Source organism: Sceloporus undulatus, chromosome 5 (genome assembly GCF_019175285.1).
Source record: "Sceloporus undulatus isolate JIND9_A2432 ecotype Alabama chromosome 5, SceUnd_v1.1, whole genome shotgun sequence".
NCBI classification, from domain to species: Eukaryota; Metazoa; Chordata; class Lepidosauria; order Squamata; family Phrynosomatidae; genus Sceloporus; species Sceloporus undulatus.
This window is the reverse complement of record NC_056526.1, coordinates 133,646,224-133,667,635: the sequence shown is the minus strand read 5'-3', so window position 1 is coordinate 133,667,635 and position 21,412 is coordinate 133,646,224. Positions and strand designations below refer to the sequence as shown.

At 37.7% G+C, this 21,412-nt stretch overlaps 1 protein-coding gene across 1 annotated transcript in view; it reads left to right on the top strand.

The window, feature by feature from the left end:
* Window positions 1-21,412, top strand: part of WDR17 (WD repeat domain 17) — a 53,950-nt gene that overhangs the window by 13,439 nt on the left and 19,099 nt on the right. Inside the window, 13 exon segments of the mRNA XM_042469410.1 lie at window positions 288-475; window positions 4,240-4,408; window positions 6,006-6,097; window positions 7,674-7,710; window positions 7,713-7,755; window positions 9,580-9,666; window positions 12,770-12,934; window positions 14,633-14,835; window positions 14,937-15,086; window positions 15,561-15,691; window positions 17,716-17,841; window positions 18,941-19,096; window positions 19,717-19,781. Coding sequence (XP_042325344.1) covers window positions 288-475; window positions 4,240-4,408; window positions 6,006-6,097; window positions 7,674-7,710; window positions 7,713-7,755; window positions 9,580-9,666; window positions 12,770-12,934; window positions 14,633-14,835; window positions 14,937-15,086; window positions 15,561-15,691; window positions 17,716-17,841; window positions 18,941-19,096; window positions 19,717-19,781 — 1,612 coding nt within the window.

Here is a 21,412-nt window from a genome sequence, read left to right as displayed (position 1 = left end):
ATTCTTAACACAGATTTTTATATATTGGTTGACATTTTCTGTAGTAGAGGTAGTTATATGCAGCTGTAATTCAAGTGACTAGTCTGTGATTCTTAACACAGATTTTTATATATTGGTTGACATTTTCTGTAGTAGAGGTAGTTATATGCAGCTGTAATTCAAGTGACTAGTCTGTGATTGATTAATAAAACATTCTGACTACTAGGACCAAGTGGTCAATAATATTGTTGTCTTTTAAAAATGGGAAATACAAAAGGTATGCTAATATGTTTTATCTTTTAATTCAGCATTTTCTTCACAGTCTCCTTCTAAAAACCATCACATGTCATCGACTAGTGAGGCTGTTCCACCTCCAACTCTTACCCAAAACCAAGCATTTTCACTACCCCCTGGACATGCTGTATGCTGTTTTATGGACGGTGGAGTAGGACTTTATGATATGGGAGCCAAAAAGTGGGATTTTCTTAGGGATCTGGTATGTTTGCTGTTTTCTGATATTGTGACTAATGTTCAGTTCACATATCTAAGATCATCCAGTAAGGTGTTTGTACCTTATGGATATATTCACATGGAAAATATTGTGTGTGATCTGGATCAATCACAGATACAAGTATTACTGCCCAACTGAAGTTTCTGTAATGGGTAGCTTATTTTTTCAGCTTCTACAGTTATCAAATAGGAATGATTCCCAGGTGGCTGTTGGTGTCCCATGCTGTGTGACGCACTTTACATTCTCCACCTGCATTCATCCATGGAAGAGCATTATAAGTTTTATAAATAGCATTAAGATAATTCACAATCCATTAAAATAGTTGAAAAAATACACGTAATTTTAAAAAGAAAGAAATTTGGAAAAGAAATGTATTTTTGAACAACAGACCAACATAAGAAGAATGCATGGGTCAGCAGTACTACGTGTGAAAAGAACCTTGAGATTATTGTTGATCGTAGATATGGACATGAGCAAAGCAGTGTGTTGCTGCAACAAAGAAGGTGAATGCTATGTAGCCTGAATAAATAGAAGCATAATTTTGAAGTCAAGGGGAATAGTAGTCCCACTATATTCTGCACTGGTCAGGCCTCATCTGAACTACTATAGTCAGTTTTGGGTGCCTCGTTTTAAGAAGGAAATAGACAAGCTGAAGGAGGTTTAGAGAAGGGCAACAAGGATAATACATTTATGGAGAATAAAACATATGAGGAAAGGTTGAAGGAGCTGGGCATGCTCAACTTGGTGAAGAGAAGACTGAGGGGTGACATGATTACACTCTTTTAAAATCTCAAGGGTTGTCACAGAGAGAAAGAGACTACCCCATTTTTTGTTGCCCCAGGGGTTAGGACCTGGTCTCATTGTTTAAAGTTAAAAGAAAATGGATTTCAATTGAACATAAGAATAATTTTTTCACAGTAAAGGCAGTTTGGCAGTGAAGCCAGTTGCCCTGAGAGGTGGAGATTTCTCCTTTGGAAGCTGTACAGCTACTTGCTGGGGTTGCTTTTGCTTGAGATCCTGCATTGAACAGGGGGTTGGACTCAAAAGCCCAATAGCCTCTGCTAACGCTATGATTCCATTTTATATGAAACATACTCCTTTTTGGTAGTCTCTAGTAGGGATGGAAAGAATGCTTTAAAACATTTGGAAAATGGTTTGAAAATGGGTTTGTTGACTATCAGGAAAACTCATGTGGATTATCCCAGACAGGTGAGAACCTTAGCATTTCAGAACATACTGTGTGGAAGAAATTGCATGTTTTGCCCAGAAAATGAAAGAGAAAGCAGTATTCGCTCAGTCACAGAAAATGTACAGAAAATAACATTTCTGTGCACAAAACATGGAAAATATATTTTTTCTCAGAAAACCATATTTTCTGTACAAAAATATTTCTGCTCCCAAAGTGATTGTTTTTGTGTGCACAGAATAAGACCTGAACTGCATATAGTCTTCCAGAAGTGTACACTTTTTGGCTATTTCCTCACAGCAAAGAGAAAAATGTTAAATTATTCTTGTCTATGAGACTATTTATATCAAGTTTGAAGTGAAAACGGCTTTTCATCACGAGTGGCAGGATGATTTTGTTGTGGAGTGAATGGAACAACCATTACAGGGATAGCAAGGTCTACTCATGTGAACTATTCAAAGGCTTTCTGTAGGCTTTGAGATGTCTTCCCAAGTTTTGAGAAGTGGTAGGACCGTGATCCAACCAAACATGAAGTGACTTTTTGACAGCAGAAAACACCATAAGTCCTATTACTCAAATACTATAAATAGCCAATGTATATAAAAGTGTGTTAGGGTGTCAAGGGTATGTGTTTCTCTATTAAACTTTGCAACACTGCACATCTTTAATTGTTTATTTTTAGGAGAGTAGCTTCTACAATAAGCCCCAGCCTCCATTTTTTTTACAAGATCATAGAATCATAGAGTTAAAAAGACTACAAGGGCCATCCAGTTCAACACCTTGCCATTCAGGAATACACAATCAAAGCACCCCCAACAGATGGAAAATCCAGCCTCTGTTTAAAAACTTCCAAAGAAAGAAAATCCGAGCGAGAGTGTGTTCCACTGTTGAACAGCTCTTACTGTCAGAAAGTTCTTCCCCTTATTAAGGTGGAATCATCCATTGTTCCAAGTCCTATTCTCCGGAGCAGCAGAAAACAAGCTTGCTTCATCCTCAATATGACATCCCTTCAAATATTTAAACATGGCTATCATATCACCTCTTAACCTTCTGTTCTTCAGGCTAAATGTTGTCATGTACTGCCCCATCCCAATAATGGCATCTCAAAACTAAGGCTGTATACCCCCAAACTAATCATTGGACTACACCAGTCATCCATATTTTTAGGGGCAGTGTTTTGTATTAGAAGGTGTAGAACTGTGTCTGCTCTAGTGTTTCTGAGGGGCACAAGGCCATGGATACATGCTTGTAATTCCAAAAGTAAGTATAAGTGATTAAAGAGCTTATTGTCCACCCTGCTATCTAGCTCTAGAAGAGTATCCTTGATGAGATGGCATACAGTCATATCCAGTTGTTCACGAGGCAAGACATTGTCAAGCATTTGGATGTACTAAAGTTTGTTATGGGATGCAAGGTCCCTGTCGGTCATTCATTTCTATCCATCTTGACTATTATTCACTTGAGGGTTTAGTAGACAGTTCTTTGTGCCAAAGAAAGCATTGGGCAAGACACAGTTCTGTGTCAGATCATGACGATGACTGTTAACATCAGGCATGTGTTCAGGATTAGTTTTAGGAATATAAGAGATTTGTTTTTCATTATTGTTGGGCTTATACTGGAGACACAAATAATCATAGTAAATGTTTATATCTTTGTGATGGCCCAATAAAAAATGATATTGACACAGTAAAAGCAGAGGTATTATAATTTGAACTGACTGTTACTATTGCAGTATTTCCAGTTATACCTGAAGATGAAAAACAAGTATGCATCAAGCTGGACATTACAAATTTTTGCATTTTCAAATCTTCATCAGACTTTTCAAAAGCTATATTTCCCTGTTCAGCTTTATTTTTTTTAATAAACTGTACTTAGCATGTTCTTAATGTAATTTATATTGTATATTCCTGTTCATTGTATATAGGGTTGGTCAGAATGATGAGTTGGAAATCTCGCCTGTTACTCAGCTTGGCAGTTACTTCTGACGTGTGAATATGGCAACCATATTGCTCAAGTTCTAAATTGCATTGGCATCCAATTCACTTCCAAACCAAATGCATGGGACTTACCGTTTAAGCCCTAAACACTTTAGAACCCTCCTGAACCTTTAAGATGCACTTTCTCCCATACTGACATTTGTTTTTTAAAGATACTGATATATCCAAATGCCTTTTGGAAGTGAAATGCATTTTGAAGTTAACAGCTGTCAATTAATCTTCACATTTTAAAACTATAAACCTATTGTAGTTTATTATGATCAGTCTTGTGATTGAAGTTTGCTTCAATTCTTCTGAGACTGAAATTTTAACAAAAATTTACTGACTATTTTGGTTATATTCTCGGTATAGTTTTATGTTTGTATAGTGCTCTGTAACCCACTTTTGTGGCTGAACAGTAATATAAATACTAGGAAATTATTAAATACATGCTTGCTTTAGTGTTTGTTTCTCCTTCTTGAAGAGAAAAAAATAACTTTACTATATATGTCAACAGATAAAGATTTCCAATTAACTAATATAAAATGTAAAATAGTTCTTACAGTGGCACTTAACTTTTTTTCTAGGGCCACGTTGAAACCATCTTCGATTGTAAATTCAAACCTGATAACCCTGACCTTCTAGCTACAGCATCATTTGATGGAACAATAAAGGTGTGGGATATAAATACTTTAACAGCTGTCTACACTTCTCCTGGTAATGAGGGGGTAATATATTCACTGTCGTGGGCTCCAGGTAAGAATATTTTCATTAAATTTCAAATAGTATAGAAAAATAGTTCTTGAATACCAACTAAGATTTTCCAGAGATGCAGCCTCTGGCAGAAACATGTGGCTGTGGCATTTTTAACTTACTTAATAGTTTGTGATGGTGGTATCAAATAAGCATGAGGACTCAACACACTTTTAAGATTTAATGTAGCTGGCACAAGCTTTACTTCTGCATTTCATTTTCTCCACAAAACACTATGATAGAGAAGTTATGCAAACTTAATCTAATATCAATTTATTTCCCCAAATTAATAGGGCCTTTTCTCCCAGATTCATTACAGAGATAATTTCTTAATCAGTTAATGATCAATCTGCTCATTTTTCCTTCTCCAGCTCTACTTCACATCCTATTCGTTTTTTGGAATTTTTAATTTTTTGGACCGGGTGGTCCAAGCAGCCTTGGGGAGCATGAAGCAGAACTGGAAATGGATTGCTGAACTTCCTTTTCGCTTCCCAGGATTACTACCCTGATATTATCATATCTTCCCACCAACTCATCCACACACTTTCTTGTAATATAACACATTCAAGAGCAGTCCCTCCTTTTTCTCTTTCACCCCAATGTTTCCATTTTTATCTCCCTCCCCCAGCACACAAATCTCTAATCCATTATGCACATGGGCACACAAGTTTCTCCCTTTTATTCATCTTTCTAGCTTACCAGGCAAGCTTATTGATTGGATCCTCTTTCTTTTTCCTTTCTGGTGGACTGAATATTGCAAAGTGAATCATCACATTCCATATGCCTCCTATTGTTATTTCCTTTAGGCCTAAGACCTGGAGATTGTTTTGCAGTGTGCTTGGCCTTCCAGAAATTGGTGTTACTGGATATTTTGGGGTGCAAGGGGAGGTTGTGGAGGGCAGAGGAGCAAGCACTGACAGAGCTGTGTGTGTACTACATGGGCACCACATTGGGAAAGAGGTCTACAAGGTGCTATGTGCAACCTGATAGAAATTTCTAGGTTAGAAGAAGTAGAAAGAGAAAAATTGGTCAGAAAGGAGTTTAATTGAAACAGCCTATGGGGATCTAAATAATATATAATAAGTCATGTCATGACAATGGGGAGTGTTGTACTATCTCATACTAAATGAGATAGTACATGGCATATTCTTTGAAAGAAAGGGAACAGGGAAGCATCCAGGATTAAGTGTGTGTTGTGGAGAAGAATATGGGAAAGCATTGTCTGAGCAAACAGCAGTGAAACAGTAAAACAGTTTATGACTTTTTCCTTTGACAACATTAAAGATAGTGTTGAAGCTGAACACTTAGTAAGCAGATGGTGTTTTTAACTTGCTAGAACTACTGTAAAATAATTAAAACTATGAAAAATTGTATATTTCTTGTTGTTGAAAGCATACAACCTGATAGAAATTTCCAGATTAGATGAAGTAGAAAGATGAAGTTGTTGAAAGCATGTGAAACATATATAGTTTGGGAGCATAGTGGCATTTCATTTCAAGAAAGTGTGCTTTTCAAATAGCACACCATTGTGGTAGTGGAAGAATAATAATTAGATGTATAATTTTATACCATTGTTTATTTGATTATTTCTTTCCTAAAGGAGACTTGAATTGCATAGCTGGGGCAACTTCCAGGAATGGTGCTTTCATCTGGGATGTTCCACGGGGCAAAATGATAACCCGTTTCAGTGAGGTAAAATAAAATTTGTTTTTCAGGTTTATTTTTAAATGAAAATCTCATTTGTGAAAGTTGAATTGACACCGTACCCTAAAAATCTAATTACAGAACCTCAGTTGAAATCATGCCCAATGGAGAAACTTCTTTTATGTGTTAAAGCAGGGAAGGGCATATAGCCCTTGGACTCTACATTTTTGGTCCCTAAAGCCTCCCATCAGTCCCTCAAAGCCTCCATTAAAATAGTTTGATTTTCAGGCAATTTTTGCCCCCAAACCATGAAACCAGTTCCCCCCAATAAGTAAAAGTAAAAATACTCCATCCCACCTCTACAGGAAGAGAGCACATGTACCTTACATACCTAAAAGTCTGTTTCTTCTTTGTGGCCTCTGTGATTCACTTAAAAATGGCAGTTCTGGGTATGTAGCCTGTCCTTTCCTCAACATTACCTTTCCAAATAAGTAAAGCAATGTCACTTCTGATCACCATTTGTGAGGTACTGCAGAGGAAAAAGAAGGCATTTCAGCTAGACAGGACATATATGTGAGAATCACAGGACGATGGCAATTGGCACCCGGCCCTCATGCCATTGTCTACTTCCTGTGTTTGAAGCTTTAGAGAACTGAGGAAAGACCCTGCATTCATCAGTTTGTGGGAGACACAGACTGGGGCTATCAATTAGGGCAAGAGAAAGGTAATCTCCCTTCAGAAGACAGTTGTGGCAATTGTTGGCAATCACACCTTTCCCCTCTCTTCTCTGCTGCCTCAGCTTCCTTTTTGTCTTCATCTTGTCTGCATCACTTTACCTTCCCACTACCATAATACTGTATGTATAGGAGCTGGGCATTTGAAGCCTAGTACATGCTTGTGTTTAAAGCAATGATGCCTGCTTATGTGTAACTCATGCTGATTTAACATGGGGTGGGTCATAGGTGGCAGTAAGATGCTGTGGGGTCCATGGGGGGGAAGGCAGGGAGGAGAAGTACAGTGGAAGTAGCAGATAATTCTATGTGTTGGAAGGCCAGTGCAGGGGTAGGTGCAAAATGTGGGGCTATAAAGATGCGGTAGTACTGTGGGTAGGGAGAGGGCGGGGAAGGGGTGTGGAAAGCATCTACCATGTGGGCTAAAATGGAAGGCATGGATTAGGCTGTTCTGAGGGTAGCCCACAATGGGTCTAGAGCAGCTTGTTGATACAGTTTATGTAACGTATTGACTACGTAATGAACGACACTTTGAGACTGCTGCAACTTATTAACTCTGCTTACTTACTTTACGTGTTCTCACTGTACAGTCTATACTTCCATCCTGTGCTAAATTATCATTTACTCTACTACAAGCAGCCTAGGGAACCCTGGAATCTGTTTAATTTCCTGAGTCCCTTTCTTTCTGTAACCAATATCAGTCTGTGTATTTTGTTGCAATCTGTCTTTATCATTAGAAATGCATTGTGGGGGGATATGTATGCATGCTAGAATCAAAGGTTGGTGGAAAATGCTAGTAATCATGTTGGAAAAGGAGGAGGACAAGGACAATGTATAATAAGAGAAAAGAGGTGAATTATTTCTTATTGATAGGCATTTTACATTTTTTGAAGCATGGAAAGAATGGAATCTTCTGCATTGCATGGAGTCATAAGATTCCAAAAGGATAGCAACATGCAGTGGTGATGGGTTTTGGTGAGTGTTCATTTGGAGGCAACTTTTGTATTGCAATGTATGTTTGATGCAATATCTTATAAATGATTTTGTGGAAAAAGGTGAATTGATAAAATGTACTGGCAGGAGCTTCATGTTCTAGATGACCAGTCATATGATACTAGCATCTACATATGGATCTCAAAGGTCTCATTTTCAATGGCATTTGAATTTCTGTAAATAAAGCTCCAAAATGGTTGGTTTTGGTTTTTTTAAATTGTAATGGATTCTAGACCTGAAACAGACGGAACTACTCTGAGGCTACCTAAGGTGGCCCAAAAAGCAAAAAACTCTCCTGCTGGAGGCTATTTGGGACTGCTGCCATGGCCTGCTTTGGGAACAAGCCATCCAGTTGCCTTGGTTCCAGGCCAGTCAGAGCCCAATGTGGCTGGAGCAGCCAGAGACACTCCTAGCTGCCCATCTGCTTCACCCTTAGAGGGAGGGTCACAAGGTTAATCTAATTCAATATCCTGACTTGCAGGAATACACAACTACTGACTTTTGAAAGATACCTATCTAACCTCTGTATCTTCAAAAAAGAGAACTACTCTCTCCAAAGCAATCTATTGCACTTTTCGACACCACCCTTACAGTTAAGAAATGCTTCCTAATATTTAGGCGGAATATCTTTTCTGTTAATTTGAATCTATAGGTTATTTCTAGACTCTGGAACAGCAGGAAAAAAGCTTGCTTCAACTTGTACGTGATATCCAATAAGAAATGTAAGGAACAGCTGTCATGTTACCTCTCAGCTTTCTCAAGCTAAATATATCTAGCTCCCTAAGTCATTCTTCATAAGGTTTGGTTTCCAGACCTTTGATCATCTTGGTCACCCGTCCCTGGGCATGTTCCAGCTTGTCAATTTCCTTTTTGAACTGTGGTGCCCAAAAAGGATATAGTGTTCCTGGTGAGGTCTGACCAAAGCAGAATAGAGTGGCACCACTACTTTGCTTAATGTGGACACTTGATGCAGCCTAGAATTGCAGCAGTATTTTTGGCCACCACATCACACTTGTTGATTCACATTTACCATTGTGGAATAATATAATAATAATAAATATAATAATAATAATAATAATAATAATAATAATCATAAAATCATTTATTTATATTTCCTGCCTCTCTCTGCAGATCGAGGTGGGATTACATCAATAAAATAGTAAAATAAAGTATAAAAATACAGATACTAAAACACTAACAATATAATTTTAAACTAAACATCATCTGAACAACCAGAAACATCCAAAAACATATAGTTATAACCAGAGTAGAGCGTTTTATGTTAAGATCTCCTATAAGCAGTCAGGTGGGTACGCCCGTTGGAAGAGATCCGTCTTAAGAGCCTTCTTAAAGGCATCTGAGGTGGTAATAAGATGGATCTCTTCTGGTAGGCTATTCCATAATTTGGGGATGCAGCTGTAATTGATCTATGAGAAGTTGTTGTTATCCTGGACTCATGGTGTTCTAAGAAATTCTTCCCTGATATTCTTAGTCTACTAAGATCTGTAGATAGTTTTTATATGTAGTGCTCTTAAGCCAGGAGTCACTCAGCCTATATTTGTGTTTTTCCTTTTTCTTGCCTTGATGTAGTTGGTATATAGTGATGAAAATGATATAGTAATGAAAATTCATTAAATGTTTGAAATTAATTGAATCAGTGTGCAGTGTGTGGGATTAAGTACCCCCTTTTGTTTATTCTGTTTTTCAAAGGGCCAGTATAATTAAATAAATAACTTCTCTTAAATATTTCTCACATAAACCATTTGGAAACTTTTGATTTTTATTTCTGTATTACAATTCATTCAGTGTTATTCGAACAATTGATGGCAAAATTCTCCACAAGTACAAACATCCAGCTGCAGTTTTTGGCTGTGATTGGAGTCAAAACAACAAGTGAGTTACATTTTTGTAAGCTTTCTCCTATCTTTTATCTCATAATTCCAAATCATATGTTATAAAACAAGCTTGTTCTAAAATAAATGTAGGTAATGCAGTATAATTGTTGCTGTGATCTAATTCAGTAACATCATAAACTAATTAAAATTTGTTTTGAATTGGGTCTGCCTAGAGATTTTATTCATTCATTTATTTTTATTTATTTTATTTATACATCTTTCTTCAGAAACAAATGCTTTCAGAGCATCTTTGATAGTTCCCTGTCCTCAGGTTTACAATCTATAAAAATATGACACAAAAGGAAGAAGGACTTGGGGACCAAGTCCAGCAAATACTGCTGGTTCTTCTCTCCCTCTGAGACCAGGGCAATAGAACAGAAGGTGTGCCTTTCATCTTCCTCTGGGCCTCAGCATAGTGGAGCTCTGCCTGCCTCTCCTTTCCCTCTGATGCCAGGGTAGTAAGATGAAGGGAGGGCCTTTCCTCTGCCTCTGGTCAAGGCATAGTGGAACAGTGCCTGTTTCTTCTCTCCCTCTGATGCCAGGGCGATGGCAGTTGCAATGATGGGAAGGCCTTTCATCTGCCACTAGGGCTAGGCATAATCGAGCTGTGCCTGCTTCTTCTCTCTCACCAAGATGGTACAGTTATGTCCTTCAAACAGCTTAGCACTGCTGTAGTCCAGTTAGATGTGAATATCTTTTCCCTTTCCACTGAAACCTAAAGAAGCCTTGGTTGATTATTGGCACATAGCTAAATATTGACCTGTAATTACATATGAAATTAACTTTGAAGCTATCTGATAATTAAATTGGGGGTCAGGTGTTGTTGTGTGCCTTCACATAATTTCTGATTTATGGTGGCTCTAAGGAGAACCTATCACAGGGCTTGCTTGACAATATTTGTTCAGAGTGGTCTCTGCCTCCCTCTGAGACTGAAAGAGTACAACTTGCCTGCGACCTAGTGGGTTTCCATGGTGAGCAGGGGTCATAGTTCAGTGCTTGAACCGTGCAAAAGAAGTTGTAGCATAAGCTTTCATAGACTTGGGGTGCATCTACACTGTAGAAATAATGCAGTTTTACACTACTTTAACTGCCATGGTGTTATCCTACAGAGTCCTGGGATTTGTAGCTTTGTAAGACACGAGCACTCTGGCAGAGAAATGTAAAGACCTTTTATTATTATTATTATTATTAACCTTTATTTATGAAGCGCTGTAAATTTACACAGCGCTGTACATACAATCTTTTTAGTTAGACGGTTCCCTGCCCTCAGGCTTACAATCTAAAAAGACATGACACAGAAGGAGAAGAGGGTGGTGACGGGAAAGGGTAAGAGGTCCAGCAGTTCCTCTCAACCTCCGAGGCCTGGACCAAGGCAGATGGACTGAAGGGAGGGCTTGGCTTCAAAATGGAAGGTTAATCATTATCCAGGGAAAATACATACTCACAAGTAGGATAATACATATACAGTACATAGCAATACAGGAAATGGATCAATAAACAGCCAACAACAGAACATCAGATAGTAAGCGACAATTATGCGATGCCTGGGAAGGCTTCTCTGAATAGGATGGTTTTCAACTCCGTTTTGAAGCTGGTTAAAGAAGTGATGGCTCTTGCTTGTGGAGGAAGAAGGTTCCAGGAGTGAGGGGCAGCAAGTGAAAAGGGGCGAATCCGGGATGGGGCAGAGGAAATCCTGGGCTGAGACAGGAACCCTTGACTACCAGAACGGAGGGCCCTGGTGGGAAGGTGAGGAGAAAGAAGGTCAGATAAGTAAGGAGGGGCCAATCCATGGAGGGCTTTGAATGTCGACAGCAGGAGCTTATACTGAATGCGGAAAGGGAGAGGGAGCCAGTGAAGGGATGCCAACACAGGAGAGATGTGGTCAGAGCGGTGGGTGGAAGTGATAATGCGTGCAGCTGAATGCTGGACAGAGATTAAAGGACGGAGGTGAGAAAAAGGAAGCCCAGCCAGGAGGACATTACAGTAATCAAGTCGTGAGATCACTAGGGCATGGACCAGGATCTTGGCAGTAGAGGCGGAGAGATATGGTCGGATTTTGGCAATATTGTACAAAAAGAATCTACAAGCCTTGGCAGTGGTCTGGATCTGAGGGATACACGACAGAGAAGAGTCAAAGATAAAACCAAGACTGCGGGCTTGCTGGACTGGTTGAATAGAAATGTTGTCCACAGAGACAGAAAAGGAGTGTTGAAGGTTGGGCTTAGGAAGAAAGACAAGAAGCTCCGTCTTGGACATGTTGAGCTTCAAACGCCGATGGCGCATCCACTGTGAGACAGCTGTAAGGCAAGACGAGACTTGCTGTTCAAGCCTTGGAGAAAGGTCAGGGGTGGAAAGATACAGCTGGGTGTCATCGGCATAGAGATGGTAGGAAAAACCAAAAGAGCTGATGAGTTTTCCTAAGGACAGTGTGTAGAGAGAAAACAGAAGGGGACCCAGAACAGAGCCCTGGGGAACTCCAACAGATAAGGGAACAGGAGAAGAAGTCTGACCACCTGCAACTACTGCAAAAGATCTGCCAGACAAGTAAGATCTAAACCAGTCGAGAACAGAGTCTGAGAACCCAAGGTCTGTAAAATTGCAGATCACATAATTCCACAGGATGGAGCTATATCACTTAAAGTGGCGTCAGAAGGAGTCGTGGTTAAAATAATTAACCTGGACAGATGCTTCAAAAAGTTTTTTGGGGGGTGGGTGGGTGGGGGATGCCAACTCTCAGAATCTTCCAGGCATTGTATGCCTGCCATAGAGAATTCTAGAATCAGTTTGTTTGAAAAAAGTAACTTTTCCTGGCACTGGAAAGATGAATTAGAAGGCCAAAGTTTTGCACAGCCTATTTCTTTTTCCCATGTCCCTGTTTTGTTGATTGGGTGGAGCTTTTGTCAGTTAACACTGATAGTTAGAAGCAATTACAGCTATTCATTTAACCTAAGATCAATAACAAGGTGATCATTCTGCCCATTAGATGTTTGAAATCAAAAGGAAATGCAGGAAAGGTTTTCAAAAATTCTGCTTACATTTGTTGGTATTAGCATTTTGAAATAGTAAAGTAATAGAGCTGATAACTATCTTCTTTTTTGCAGAGACATGATAGCTACTGGATGTGAAGATAAAAATGTCCGTGTCTATTACCTAGCCACTAGCTCTGATCAACCACTCAAAGTATTCAGTGGGCATACTGCAAAAGTGTTTCATGTAAGATGGTCTCCTCTGAGGGAAGGAATCCTCTGCAGTGGTTCTGATGATGGGTGAGCATACTGGGCTGAAACTCTGGTGGTATGTGTAATGTAAACCATTAGTTTTTATTCATGACTGTTAAAGCCATTTGGGTAACTTCCTTTAGTTCAGTAAGGGATAAATTACACTTGGTATTCATACTGTTCAGTTTTATTTATAATTTTGGACTAAATTTCAAAGTACAGTTGGCTCTTCAGATCTGTGCAGGTTTCACTTCGGACTTCCCTGCAAATAATGCAGGACCTCAAGTCCCATTCTTCCGAATGGTGGTGCAACACATACACGACCACACTGGCACAGCCATGTGCATGCACTGCCATTGGTGAGAACAAGGTAGGGCCATTCGTGGATGCTCCAGTCCACGGATAGCAAGCCCACGTTTGGGAAGGGCCAACTGTATCAGTAATTAATTTTATACCCTACACTTCCTGCAAAACATGGTGTTCTTAAAATACAGAATACAAGGAATGGAGCTACTTTGAATGACACTGCCAACATGTACTCATGTTCTGAGAGAGCCCATGTTGCCTGATGACTCCAGAGCTCCAGTTGTGCTTAGAGATTGGGTTTAGTGATTGGAAGGATGATGGTGGATAGAAGCATGTTGATCTCTGCAGAGAAGGATTAATCATTAGCTAAATCTAGCTCTTTATAGCATGCACGTGGCTCGGTAGGATGTTAACTGTGGCTGGCTTGGTAAAGGCTCAGTTGCCTTCCATCTGTGTACTGTGACCTAAGCTCTGATTAATTCACTAGGACTCAGCCAAGGAAGCAATCAGTGTGAAACCTAAAATCCCCCAAAGATATACCACCTCCAACTTTATTCATCTTTCCTTGGGTCCCAGCAAAAGCTGGCGGCTTTTGCTGGGACCCTTCTCTAGGGAGAAGGTGAACACTGCTGAGACTCTGCAGTAATTTTGCAGCAGCCTAGATTATCTGTAGAGATCAAGAAAAATAATATAGAGAAAGTATGGAGTTGGGGGTTATAACTGTTTTCATTGCTACTGCTTTTGCTGCTAATTAAATACTCTTTAAAATAAATTGGGCATAGTCCAAACTGCAACCTGAATTAATAGTACTGAATCAGCTTGAGGACTGATTTATACTACCATTAAAAAACATAAATTTCTGGGATTCTGTGATGGAATTTGTGTTTTCTATTGTAAAGAACGATTCTGTCCTTACTAAAATATGGTGGATATGCCACCATTGTATGATGTAGGTATCATGCAGCTGCAACACTGTGCACACATACTAGTGAATTGGTTCCATTTCAGTGGGTTCCAGATTTATATGCACAGATATATCAATATATTGCTAAAAAGGGGGGGGGGAATTAAAAGAGAAAACTGTACAAAAGTCAGAAGGGGAAAACTATAAAAAGAAGGCTTCACATGTAGTTATGGTGTTGGCGATGCATTTGTGTGTGAAAAGCTGCATGTATAAATTTGGCAGTGTATTTTTATGTATGCATTATTCGACTGTGCGATGAGTCAGAACTTTGTGTGGACATGAGAGCTTCTGCAGTTGTGAAGAATCTCTCCATTTCAGGAACTGGTTAGAGTCATTCCTACAGGTAGTTTACAGTAGGTTCTGTTAATTTTATAGTAAAGAAAAAATACCTGAGAAGTATGGCTTGAGTAATTCTTGTAAAAGTCATTGTAGGTGGCCAAATGTTACAGTCAATTTACTTCACTTCTTACTTGCAGCACTGTTCGAATATGGGATTATACACAGGATGCTTGTATAAATGTTCTTAGTGGGCATAAAGCACCAGTACGAGGATTGCTGTGGAATACAGAAATACCTTACTTATTAATATCAGGAAGCTGGGATTATTCAATAAAAGTATGGGATACAAGAGATGGAACATGCCTGGACACAGTACATGATCATGGTGCAGATGTCTATGGTAGTATATTTAAACATTTACACTATATATTTTTGTTAGATTTCACAAACCTAAAAAATTCTGAATATTTAAAAGCTAATATTAAAATGTCTTGTTTTTAGGATTGACTTGTCATCCTAGCCGTCCCTTCACAATGGCCTCTTGTTCCCGAGATTCTACTGTGAGACTTTGGTCTTTGACACCTCTGATAAATCCCCTCCAGATAAATATATTGGCAGACAAATCATGGGATGAGATCATCGGAAACACAGGTGGGTGACTGTGTTATACAACAAGCAGACATTCAGGATAACGTTTGTCAAAATCCAATGACTAGGCAGCCTTTCCCAATGAAGTCCTCCAGAAGGTTTAGGCTACATCTTCCATCATTTCTAACCATCTGCCTTGTTCTATGAAACTGGTTGTTGTTGTTGTGTGTTCCTTCAAGTCGTTTCCAACTTATGGCAACCCTAATGTAAACCTTTCATGGGGTTTTCTTAGCAAGAATTGTTCAGAGGAGGTTTGCCATTGCCATCCCATGAGGCTGAGAGCATGTGTCTTGTCCAAGGTCACCCAGTGGATATGCAAAACATAGGAAGCATGCTGCATTAGAGATGTATAAATTAGAGGAACTTTGGTATACCCAGGTCCCCCAAAGTTTGGAACTCTAAGGTAAATCTTTATATTATTGTCATTGTTTCTACATTATATTGGCTCAAAGATCTGTAACTGTTGGTTTTTACTAGATCGGGCAATTGAAATTGGTGTTCCTCCCTTGTTGTGTGGCAAAGTATCCAGGGATATTAAACAAGAAGTGGATAAAGTGTCGGGTAACCCTCGAGGAAGAAAACTGAGATGGTTTTCAGAATGTTTATCAGTAAGTATTAAACAGGAGACACTATGCCTGCACACAATATGGAAATATAAAGTAGGAATTTCATCAGCTTAGGTTTATTTGTCTATCTATCTATCTATCTATCTATCTATCTATCTATCTATCTATCTATCTGTCTGTCTGTCTGTCTATCTTACTATCTTGCCTTTCTCTTGGATAGCTGGTCTATACCTAGACCAAGTTCTTTCTTTGCTGTTTTTCATCGGAATAAATTTTTATTTAAGTATTTTGTGTTTAAGTCTAGGTGCTTCTAAACAATCTTGTAAAGTTACTTTTATGAAGAATGAACATAATGACATGCTGAAGCCAAGTATATCTGAGGAATGGTAGGATGATGCCCTGGGTTAGTTATGGATGATTTCATCATGTTCAAGAGCTTGGAATGTTACTTTTAAAAATTAAAATTAAAAATTCATTATTATTAGAATCCCAAGTGCTCTCTGTAGTTCATTCATAGTTACAATATTTTTAAAGCTAGCTCTTTTCTTTTTCTTTTTTTTCTTCTCAAAAGTACCTAAAACAGCTACTGTTGTTTATAGTTAATTTAAAACACAGAGCTGAATGTTACAAGCCGCTGGCTTGTTACCTACACAGACACACCTCTTGTTCATCTTGTAACCCTCACAAAAAGCACAAGGCATGATGATGTTCCTCTTCCATTTCCGTTATTATAAAAGTAACTACTCCATTTTCCTTATCATAAAAGTATTTCAAATGGTACAATAAAGGTAATATTTTAAATTAAAATCATAATTTAACTTAATGATGCCTTATTTTATTGCAGGGATAAATTCATTACAGGAGACTATGTATTTCCTGATTTTAGAACTTACAATATTTATTCTTACAAATGATTTTCCAAGTTCTGCTCTATCCACAACTCAGAGCTTCTGTAATAAACATAAATAATTAAGAGCTCTGTTAAAGAGTGTCCATAAATGGATGTGTAGTAAGGTGTTGCACAGCTTCGAAGAAGAATTGTGTGTATGTAGTAATTGTAAATAAGAAAATACTGTTTACATGGATTTAAGTTTTTTTAACCAGTGTTAAGATATCTATAGTAGCTTGACAGTATAAGTTTCACTTAACACAGGAGTTATGCTGTGCTGTGTATACACTAAAAAACATGGACATAGAATGCAGAGCCAAGAATGGCCAAGTGTTCCTGAATCATGTCTATTGTATATTTTCGATATGCATTTTTTCACTTGTACTTTGTGGCAATGAATAGTAGTGTATATGTAGCAAACATCTATTTGGATTTCAGGTACAGATATAGACTTTGCAACCAATGGGTCTTAAGTGTTGTTATTCTGTGCCAAGTTGTTTCCAACTCATGGCAACCCTAAAGCAAGCCTATTGTGGGAGTTTCTTGGCAAGATTGGATCAGAGGGAGTTTGGCATTGCCTTCCTCTGAAAGAGTGTAACTTTCCCAAGGTCACTAAATGGATTTCTGAGTAAGAATTTGAATCTTGGTCTTTCAGACTCATAGTCCAATATTCAAACAACTACACCACAATAGCTACTCTGCTATTTTGCCTACTATACCCCCTGTATAGTAAATCCTCCCTCTTTTATTTCCTTAAAATATTTCTTCAAGACATTCCCTTTCCTGTGAAATCTTTGATTTATTCCCTGGTTTATATTTTACTATAAAACTAGTATAAATACAACACAAACACACACCTTTTCCTTGTTTACCCCATTCCCATTTCTTTCCCCTTCCTCTATTGTCTCTCATATGATATCAAGCCCTCCCTCAGCTTCTCTAAGAAGGGGCATTTCACAGTGGTCAGAGCTATGCAAATTTATGGTTTAGATAAGTAGTAGCAACAAGTATGTATATGTGGCGGGATTGAAAAACTGTTCAGAATTTTAAAAATCTGGAGTCAGTAGTAGCCCATTTATTTTTTTAACTGACTTGATTTTACTTTTGATCTAACTGAAAAACATCTATCTTTGGAGGTCTAATTCTAACATGAATTATTCTATTTTTATTATTGCAGCCCCCAGGAGGCAGTAAGAACTTATGGGATCTAGTAGCTGTAATAAAAGGCCAAGATGATAGCATGCTTCCACAGAGTTACTGCAAAGGAATTATGCACATGAAACATCTGGTTAGATTTAGAATGGTAAGCTAAGCACTCAGATTGACTGTTTTGTGTATTACTTCAGCTCTCTGAGTTACAAAAGAAATGGGGTTCTATTGATTCACCAAGCAAAATGCTTGTTATAAAAAAGATCTGTAGCTTGAGTGAGAAAATATGCATTACACTTACAAAAATACACACATGAGAATAACTTTCTTTATTTATCTCCCACCCATTGTGTAAGATACTTGTACCTGTTTCAGTTTCCTTGAGACAGTGCATGTCTTAAGGTCAAGTGAATGCAGAATTGCCTATTTGTTTAATCTTTTTAGTTTAGTCTGCAGTTCTCCTTACAAAGAACAAGTAAATGGCATATGAACCCTCAGCTATACCAGACGTGTAAATAGACCTGTAACTTCAGAATCTGTATTACTGGTATTCTGCTTATCTTAGTTGGATATAAAGAGGAAAGTAAAGTTTATATTCCAGTAGAAATTTTGAGAAAAGAATTCTTAGTTTGGCTTTTTTTTAATTCTTATTCATTTTTTTAAAAAAATGTTTTGACTCAAGTTGCTCCAGGAGTTGGACTAATACACGTTAATTATTTAATATAATATATTTTGCAGGAACAGATACATCAAGTAACAGGTTTGCTAGAGTATTAGATTGCTTTTAGATAGGTTTTAGGGGGTTTCAAAGAGTAACCAGTTGGTTTTATTCTTTACATACACATGCAAATAACATGAAAGAAGTCATGGAATGATCTCCTGCATGTCAGATATATGTTAGCTAATGTGAATAATACTGATTATTAGCATCAGGATCCATGCATTACCAATTTTCAGATACCTGCCTCTGCTTCTCAAAATTAACAAGCTGCGGCTGGCTTCTGTTAGAGGATCTTCTCTCTCGGGCATGCAAAAGCCTGCTGTAGATAATGCATGGAGGCAAATGTAAACATTACACTGGGACAACTGAAATATTACAGTACTTTTACTAGGCAACTACACCTCCCTTTTCTGCCTTACAAGTTATTGTAGGTATATATTTTTGCAGGGGTGGGGTGGTGGTGGGGGGGTTTGACAGTGTTTTTCATGTTGCAGAAAATGGCTTACTGTGTTTTTTAACATTCTTGTTTCAGTCCAAAGCCCAAGAACTTACAACTGTAAAGATGTCTAAATTTGGAGGTGGTATTGGTGCACCTAGTAAGGAGGAGAGGCTGAAAGAAGCAGCAGAGATACATCTAAGGCTAGGGCAAATTCAGAGATATTGTGAACTTATGGTGGAACTTGGAGAGGTAAACCACTAGATTACTGCATGATAAATGTAGTTCCATTGATGAGAGGTAAAGTAGCATTTCCCCGAACTTCCCTGGGTTTGTGTGTCTTTCACATTGCAGCTATACTTTACTAGGCAGATGCAGGAGTCCTATCTTTGTGTGGCTCAGAGGAGGGCTTGGGGAAAAGCTTGAAGTAGAAAGTAGAAAGAAGTGACTAAAAGTATCCCTTCAAGTCTACATATTCCCCTGCAAATGTCCTCTCTTCCCCACCCTGCATTGTTGTTAAGCAGAAACATGCTTCAAAAATTAACGTGTAGTTCCAGTCTTGCAGTCTCTGGAAAAAGTGTTCTTTCAAAGCAGACATATTTCAAGCATACAGCTCTTTGAAGTAATCACAGAATTGGTCTGTAATTCTATTTTGAATAGTGACAAATAATGTATTAGCTTTTTACCAACCTCAATTTCCAGGTACTGTTCACATTTAAATAGAAATGGAAAGAGCTAATCAATTTGTTAGCTATGTGCCTAGAAACCAAAGAAATCAATGCAGATCAAAACTGTTTTCAAAAATTATTAAACAACTAAAATTTTGTTTTGAGATAGAAATAATGTAAGGCAAAACATATTCTGTATTTTAGTGGGATAAAGCACTTTCAGTTGCACCAGGAGTATCCATGACATACTGGAAGAAGCTAATGCAAAGGTAAGATGAAGAGCAATACTTTACTTTAGTTCTTAGCTGTTTATAAAGCTGTATCATTACCCCTTTTTGACATATTGGGGTAGGTGGAGAAGGACACTTCTGGGCTGCATCTGGATTACAGAAATAATGTGGTTTGACACTGCTTTAATTGTCATGGCTCCATCCTGTGGAATCCTGGGATTTGTTGTGCCAGAATTCTCTAACAAAACTTGAGAAGATTGTTAGATAAGGAGTTAAAAGAAAGGAAAATAGAAAAAAAATAGAAAAAATTGATGGATGTAAGGGTAGAGAAAGAGAGTATAAAGGAAAAATTTACGGGGATAAAAATCTCATGGTTTCTTTGCATGCAAATACAGTAGAACAATGGATTAAAAATTGGAGGAAAAGAAATATAGAAAGGACAAACTATACACAATTTGAACAATTAATTCAGAAAGGAAGAGAAATGATTAGTAAAATCTATAAAACATTGATGGAAAATAAAAGGGGGAAAATAAAGGAAAATATTTTGAGAGAAATATGGGAAGAAGAATTAGGATGTAAAATAAGTGATAAAGAATAGGATAAAATTTGGGAACAAAGACACTTGGAGAATTTATAGCTACGGATTAAGGAAAATTACTATAAAATGATTTGGAAATGGTATTTGATGCCAATGAGATTACATAATATTGATAAGAATAATTCAAAAAAATGCTGGAGAGGTTGTCAAGAAGTAGGGTCATATATGCATATGTGTTGGCAATGTAAATATGTACAAAAAGTTTGGGGGAAAGTGATAATAGAAATAGAAACTATTATGAATATAAAAATAGATAGAAGTCCGAATATAGTATTATTATCATTATATAACTCAGAGCAATGGAAAAAAGAAGAAGAAAATGGTAACAAATTTGATTACAGCAGCGAGACTAATAATAGCAAGATGTTGGAAAATGAAAATTACAGTAGAATTGGAGAACTGGTATAAAGGGGTATGGAAATTAGCAATTAATGATAAACTGACATGCAAATTGAAAGTAAAAGGGGGATTATGGAAAAGAAGTGATTTTGATGGAATTTGGAAAGAATTCATTGAGAAAGTATTGAGAAAAAAAGATGGAAGATTACCTCCAGAAGAGATATTGAGATTTTGGATGGAATATAAGGGTGAAAATGGCTCCAGGGAAGGGGAACACTGAGGTGGGATATTAAAGATATTTAGATAACTTGTAATAGAATCTAAGAAATATATATAGAGAGAATTATGTATTGTATAATAATCAGTACTCAGTGTATGAATCTTTACAACACAAAATTAAAATAATAAAAAAAGAAATTTCTAACAGAGAAGGCTAAAAATCTCACAAAACTACAAGCCCCAGAATTCCATAGCATTGAGCCTTGGCAGATAAATTGGTGTCAAACTGCATTATTTCTGCAGTCTAGATACAGCTTAAGAGTGTGCTTCTGTTATAAGACAAGATGAACACTCCATGTTCACCATGGCTTAAAGCTGAAGTCTTGTTCTCTGAAACAAGTATTTATGTTTGGAAATTTTTTATTATACTGACTATTTTACTTTCATTTATGTACACTATCTTGAAATCCTCTCTGGTATGAAGATCTGATACAAAAAATGAAAAATAATT